This window comes from Melanostigma gelatinosum (assembly GCF_949748355.1).
Source record: "Melanostigma gelatinosum genome assembly, chromosome: 16".
Classification (NCBI taxonomy): Eukaryota; Metazoa; Chordata; class Actinopteri; order Perciformes; family Zoarcidae; genus Melanostigma; species Melanostigma gelatinosum.
Window position 1 is genome coordinate 15,014,420 of NC_136649.1, and position 7,750 is coordinate 15,022,169.

At 42.4% G+C, this 7,750-nt stretch overlaps 1 protein-coding gene across 1 annotated transcript; it reads left to right on the forward strand.

The window, feature by feature from the left end:
* Nucleotides 1-6,416: 6,416 nt before the first annotated feature.
* Nucleotides 6,417-7,550, forward strand: htr1b (5-hydroxytryptamine (serotonin) receptor 1B; the record flags this gene model as incomplete). The annotated part of the gene is made up of 1 exon (XM_079287372.1): nucleotides 6,417-7,550. One exon carries the CDS (start codon nucleotides 6,417-6,419, stop codon nucleotides 7,548-7,550), a length of 1,134 nt encoding a protein of 377 aa, XP_079143498.1.
* Nucleotides 7,551-7,750: the final 200 nt, after the last annotated feature.

Here is a 7,750-nt window from a genome sequence, read left to right on the forward strand (position 1 = left end):
TATAGCACATAAACAAGGCGTGGTCCTTTCCCCTGAAGAAGGATGTGTTTAAGAACATACGGATATTGAGGTCTCAATATGTTTGAAAAATCCCGTATGAAAATTCGAAAACAAAATAAAGACAGGAAAAGTTAGACTACCTATTATATGTAAAGGGTTCATTCGCTGTAACCTCTCTGTGGAAAACCTCTCCTTTCCAGAAAAATTACAAATATTTTCCACTAAATCCTAACAATAGGTCACATACAAAATGTACAACTCTCCAGCATCTGATGTTATATGTGTTGCATTTATTACGGGAGTTCTAAAGTGGAAGAGTTTCCACTTTTTCATCACTGAATGCATGAATTCAGTGTACTATACACTATACAATCTGTAAAAGTGGCCTTACTGATCTGTCTTTTCTGTTTGAATACAGCAACCCTCACCCAGCAGCACCCCTTAGTGGAGAGACATGGGACTAAAACACTGAAAGGTAAATCTTAAAGGTGACTCACAGAGAAGCATTGGGACTCCCAAATGTTTTATCCTCATGAATTAAATATTCAAAATCTCTATTTAAAAAAGGTGTTTGGTGTATAACAGTCCACACAACTGCTAAAGGTTGCATCTGGTGCAGTTTGACACAGGAGTTGACCCTTTTCTTTTCACGCTCCACGCGGCATCACCCACACCAGAGCCGATGTGTGCTATTAGCACTTGTCTGCCCACTCAGGAATAGTCTGGCCACCTCCTCTCGCTATCACCCTCTGGCTCTTCCTTCACACAAACCTCACACATACAGTATATATATATATATATATATAAGTAAACACACAATCAGACAGCTTACACCTCCAGGAGCAGTAGATCAATCTCATGCTCACATAATCAAGTCCTACTCTCCTCATACCACAGACGACCATATCAATTACAATGTTTGCAATCTATACCGCCGGGTAATCTTCCTTTGATTGTTGAAATGAGGCCATCTGTGATACTGTAGCAGCATGCTGTGAATATTTAGAGCGTGAATGAAGTGCATTATGCAACAGAACCTCAGTGACTGACACAATGGTATCACTGCAGCATCATCGCCAGGGTAAATCAATTATATGCTTCCCTTTTTCCTCCTCAAAGTGTGGCCCAGTTCCAGCTCTTTAAAATGCTGATAAAGCTCATAACTGCCTGCAGTCAGTCTCCCATCTGACCATGCAGTCTCCAAATGGACTCGGCCACTTCCACTCAAGCAAAAAGGAGTCTGACCGCAGTAAAAACAGGCCTGCTACCAATCTGTCAGTCATCATCACCACTTAGCTCATTTCCGGTCACACGTTTTCTTCCAGGGAATATAATCTGCCCTATATGGTGCATTTATGTGCACACTTTTTCACCTCTCCTTCCCGGCAGCTGTGTGCTGAAATGCGTGAGCAGCCCTGTGACCCACACAATATTCCCAGAAAGGGTCTCCCAAAAATGGGGCTCAAACTGTGGCACAGTCCCCCTCCATATATGGTGGCAGTGGCACCAGCTCCTTTATATGATCATCACTTTTTGGAAAGTTAGAACCCCAAAAAGCCTCCAGTTGTAAATAGAAGCCCACACCTCTCTCGACTCATTTTTAGCAGGGGGCCTCTGAGGGCTGATTGGCGGAGCAGAAGGCACCATATGCCATCAGACCAGGCTGTTGCACACTGCAGTGGGACAGGTTCTGCTGCTTAACATGTGTCCTATATTTGATTCCCTCACTGTACGCAGTCTTCAGATGGTAGAGGAAGTATTCAGACCCAAACCCAGACAAAGGGAGTGAGGTTCTAAGAGAAGGGGACTTTTTCTCTTTACTTTTTGTACACACTGCAGCTGCCCTAACACAGTAACACACTGTTGCAGTTTGCATTCAATTTGGACATCATACTTCCTCATTATATTGCACCTTGAAATCAGACCATTTTGCTCACGTGTCTGCTGCGCAGAGGATTGTGGGTCAGAATAGACAGAACGCATACAACCGGATGCAGTAGGACATCCTGGTATTTTTGCTGACTGCATTTGACACATTATGTATTGGGAATATTTTAGTATGGGTGGGATAATGCACAGTGGGATTCAATGCTGAGGTTGGAAGATGTAGATGGGGGAATGTCTGGAGGTATGTAGGAGGGAATGAGGATAGTGGAGGAAGAGGAGCGAGGCAGAGGTAAGGCTGTTGGTGAGCGGGCAGGTGATGCAGGCAGACTGGCTGCGAGGCAGGTGGAGATGAAAAAACAGGAGTAAAGGGTAAAGCACAAAAGCATGGCAAGGATAAGTTACAGTAGGCAATATCACTGGGAATGGCCTGTGCACAAGTATCTATAACTGGAGTTGAAACAACAATCTGGCAATGAGTGGCTGGAGAGCCGGAGTAGATATACTGTGGAGTTGATGAGTAGATGGAAGGCAGCTGTGCTGACCGGACAGGTGAGGTGAATGAGCCGTAATCAGGAGCTGGGAGAGTGCCAGGAAGGGAGCCGCGACCACACCACATGCATCAGACAGGGAGGAAGAGGGAGGAACAGGGAGAAACAGGTGCACGGCTGTGTCAGTTGTGTGTTATGGGATGGTCATTAAAATGCATTGATTTGTAAGCAGCAATTTAAAAGAGTACGGGAGTCGACTTCACTGATTTAGCATTGCACTACTATAACTGCGACTCAAGATGCACAGTTAAAAAAAAGGATCGAAATCGTTGCACCATCCTTCAACATTATATTTTAACTTTCTTGAAAAAATCTCGAGCATCTTATCTATAAAGCGCATTCATTTTAACCCTAAAATGAGAAAAAGATTGTATAAGGAAGTAAATTGTGACTAAACAGAGAAGTGTTGAGCTCTATATTTGATTGTGAATGGCCTCAAACTATATCGAACTAACCTATGAACAAACTGTCAGTGAGGTGTTTTAATAGCTTGTAATGCGTCAAACAAGAAACGGACTCAATGCTTTTTAAATGCAGACTTCCTACAGCGACACACAGCTGTACACGTGAGATGCTTTTAGCTTCCAGGTTCCAAACATGGCTGACCTAGCTGCTCCGCTTCGTCATTTCTCCCGTTTATCATCACGTAAACACTTTGATGACAAGGAGCCATTCCCTGCAGTGATGGTTTTTGGTAGGTGGAGCGTGAGGGTTGATTCTCTTAACAAGGGATCTGCCCTGATTTTGTGTTTGCCCTATTTGGTCTCAGTCTCTCCAGCTGTCGGTTCAGGATAGAAATAGATGACCACAATAACTAAAAGGTCATTCCAAAAATGTGTTGAAAGTGGTGCTGATTAAACTTCAGTCAGAGACAATGTCATAGAGTAAATAAGTGAAGTGTTTGCCGAAACTCTTGTTAATATAATTGTAAGTGACAAAACCACAGAGAATCATGACCTGACTCAGTAGTTGCTCTCTTTGTTGAGTTTGAACTCAACCTGGGAAAGAAACAACGCACTTTTCTAATCTCAGACATCCTATAACATTGTGTTTTTTATGCTTTTAAATGTCTGCTCTGTTAAGCACTTTGTGATATTATTGTCTGTGAAAAGCGCTATATCAATAAAATTCATTCATTCATAATGCAGACCCCACTACAGCTTATTTTCAATGCCTAGTCTTGGCAAGAACTTGATCCATTTAGTAACAGTTTTGTGCTTGCATACTCCTACTTGAATGCTTTGAACACCCATTTGTTTCAATATTCATGGAACATTCATCACGTACCAAAAGAAAAAAATGGATTTTAAAAATCCACATCGTCCTGTGCTTGTAGGTGGTGTAATGTATCGCCTTTAGGGCTCGCTGGATACCTTATTACCCGACTAAAAATAGGTCTTTCGGGGCCGGTGTGAGATTGGATGAAGGCAGCTACTGTGCTGTGCTGCAATGTGTTTGTGTGATGAGGGGAGATAACAGAAACAGAGTCACAGAAATTGCCCCCATGCCGCTGAACTGGGTCACTCACGCTGCAACCTTTTTACGCAGGAAACTACAACTAGGAAACACAGTATCAAATTAGGATGACAGAAAAAGAGCATGTGTTTTTGTGCAAACTGTGGTAATGGTCGCTGTGTTGTGCCCAGTTCTGATGCAGGTCAGTCAAGGGGTACAATCGTGAACTCACAGGAGGGTCCGTTTCACTGACTGCCTCACTACTACTCTCTGCTGAGCTCGGGTACACACAAATGTTTGTTGTTTGTCGCGGTCACTGGAATTCACGTGCAAAACACAGACTAACTTTACTGAAGTTTTTGTTGACTTGACAATTTGGGATCAAAATATACAATATAATCAAGTTAAAATGCAACGTGCTGTCTCCCCTCAAAAGCAATGATCCAGGATCAGAGAGAAAGCACATTTATGGATTATTTTAGTGTTTGAGTCAATAAACGAGTCTTTGTGTTTCCATGTGCACGAGGGCAAGTGTAAACTGCTTTTAAAGTGAAGATTAAATACAGGAAAACTGAACTGCAATTCACATGAATGCACCGTTACAGACATCAGTCAAAGACATGCATCTGTATTCACTCAAAAAGCCTTTGATACTTTTATTCCAGGGTGACATTAACTCGATCGGCCCAGCAGCACACGTTGTTCAGAGACTTTGATGGTCTGCTACCTTGTCGTGCCATAGATTGCTCATTAAAACTCCAACCACTCCAGATGAATGCATCGCTGATTTGCACCTCAGTGAGATGTACCTTCATGCTACATCGAACTCTAAATGATGCTTAACTGTTTGACACAAATGCTCTTGCCAGTTGTTTGTTAGTATGTGCTTGTCTGAAGTTCACAACAAAAGTTAATGTAACTGCTGAGAACAGCAATTTCTAAATGAAATAGTAAACAACAATTGTTGGTGTCTGACCAAAGTTTTTCCTGTAATGAGGCTCTTGTTTTTATCTTGTGTATTTTGTACATTTAATGTGATGCTTAGCGCTTGTTGACTGTCTCTATGGTATATAAACTGTTTTTTTAAACTTGTAGTCCAGCACACAGGAATGACATTCCCTTGGTGTTTGGCCACACACGTTTAACTGATTGACACAAGTGTTCTGCATCAGTGCTAATCAAGTGATGCTCCTTGAACCCTTTGTGCTGCTACATTCACCTGCTATACCTGTTACTTGAAGGTCTCTGACCGAAAGCTCGCTTTATACATTTTTATTATTGCACAGATTTGAGTGTGCAAAGGCTTTTATTTTAATCTCCAGCACCTCAGCAAAGTCGGATACGATAAGCAGTGTTTTCTTCTCCATTCATACCATTTCTATTTAGAATGATGCTTTGATGTAATACCTAAGTACTGTGGCCCCACTTCCTGATAAAGCACTCATTCTAGAGTATAGCATTGTAATTTATGGCATTATGCTTTATCGTGTTCTGAGTTCTGACTTTTTTATGTAAAACTGAAGCATACGACTGTACCAACTACTTCAATGAAAATATGGCAACACTTTATTTGGCATCATGTAAACATATAAACAACACAAAGACAATATAATGCAGTTGTAAGCAAGTGTTATTAATAACAACTCCTCCTATGAGCACCCATAAGTCGAGGTCGTTGTGTAAATAAGTAATGAGTCACAATAGTATGGAATGTGTCGCCTTAAGAGAAAACATAACGTTTGACAAAGACTGTACATTAATAAACAATTACAATTTTTTGATGCTTTATTAATTACTTGACTGTTAATGTCTCAATAATTAATAATGATAAAGTATCATTAACAAAACCATTAGTTACAACTTATAAACCCTTTATAAGGCTGACTTATTAGAACGTGATATGTTTTGCATTCTGTGATATAAAAGACAGTATTTTATGGTGTACGTTGTACAACATGTGACAAATGAGACCCACTGGGCACTATGACCCAGCAGATAGCCTACTCTTCATAGAGAGAAAAAACAAGGCTGTGATGATCAGTGCTTGTTGATGTCAGAGTCTGTATAAAACTGAGACGTAGGGTTGGCTCACCATTCAACCACAGGGGGTCTGGGGAAAAAGAGCTCTGGAGAACTTCTGCCCTACATGCGGATTATCTGTGACATCTTCCCAGATGTTGGGACATCAGAACGCTCTGCTCATCCTTTATATTCACAGACACGTTTTTTTCCGTTTTATATTTTGTTTACAACAGTTGAGAAGTTTTCTTTTATGGCTACAAAAAGGAAAAGTTTGAATAGCGGGCAATGGATATTTGCTTCCACGATGTGGCATCTTCACATTAAAACCTGATGTAGCAGAAGAAAATGAGATTGAAAGGAATCTATTTGTATGTTTCAGCCTGATTATGCCAGTTATCTGACTGGATGGCACGGTTAAGGAGACGTCCATCGGGAGGAAGGACACGCTAAATGTCAGACATCAAGAGGGCGACATAGAATATGAGAAAAAAGTGACTAAAAGTGATGGAGCGCTCCGATCAAGTCGAGCCAACTCCGCCGGTGAACACCACGAACAACAGTTTTATTACAGATTCATCAATTGTGCATGTCAGCGCAGAGAGTCTAGCCTCTCAGATCAGTCTGGCGGTGATTCTCTCCGTTATCACACTCGCCACCACTTTATCTAACGCGTTCGTCATAGCAACAATCTCCCAGTCGAAGAAATTGCAAACTCCCGCGAACTTTCTGATCGCCTCTCTGGCCATCACCGACCTGATGGTGTCTATTCTGGTGATGCCCATTTGCGTCCTGTATACGGTCATCCACACCTGGACGCTGGGGCAAATTGTATGCGACATCTGGCTCTCCTCGGACATAACGTGTTGCACGGCGTCTATCCTGCACCTGTGCGTAATCGCTTTGGATAGGTTCTGGGCCATCACGGACGCGGTGGAGTACTCCAAAAAGCGCACGCCGGGGCGCGCAGCCGGGATGGTGGCCACAGCCTGGATCATTGCTATCTCCATCTCCCTGCCACCTCTCTTCTGGAGGCAAGTGAAGGCGGATGAGCTGACTAGCTGCAGCGTCAACACGGATCACATTTTCTACACGATCTACTCCACCTTTGGGGCTTTTTACATCCCCACCTTGCTGCTTATTGTCCTCTACGGACGGATATACGTCGAAGCCCGGAAACGGATCCTGAAGCAGTCCCCCAAGAAGTTTGGGAAGAGACTCACATCGGCGCACCTGGTCACCAACTATCCTGGGTCCGTGGCTTCCACAACCTCTCTGCAGTGCGGGAGACACGACACCCCGTCCAGCGACACCGGGTCTTCAACAAGCGAGAACCAGGTGAAAGTCACGGTGTCAGATGCGCTTTTGGAGAAAAAGCGCATTTCAGCAGCCAGAGAGAGAAAAGCGACCAAGACTTTGGGGATAATCCTTGGTGCTTATATCGTTTGCTGGCTGCCGTTTTTCATTTACACATTGGTGGTGGCCACGTGTGACACATGTTTTCACCCCGATTTATTTGACTTTTTCACGTGGTTGGGATATCTGAACTCTCTCATCAACCCCATCATATACACGATGTCCAATGAGGACTTCAAGAAAGCTTTCCATAAACTTGTGCGCTTCAGATGCTGGCGGTCGTAAACGAATGTTCTTTCATAAGATTGATATATGTATTTTTCGAGTTCTAAAAATGTAAAAAAAAAAGAGTATAAAGCGTAAAAAGAATATAGAATAGTAAGAGTGCAATAAACACTATCATTTCTGGGACTAGACACATTTAAAAAAGTAAAAATTGATTTAAAATGACAATTTTAAGTAAATATATTAAGTAAATTGTTCAA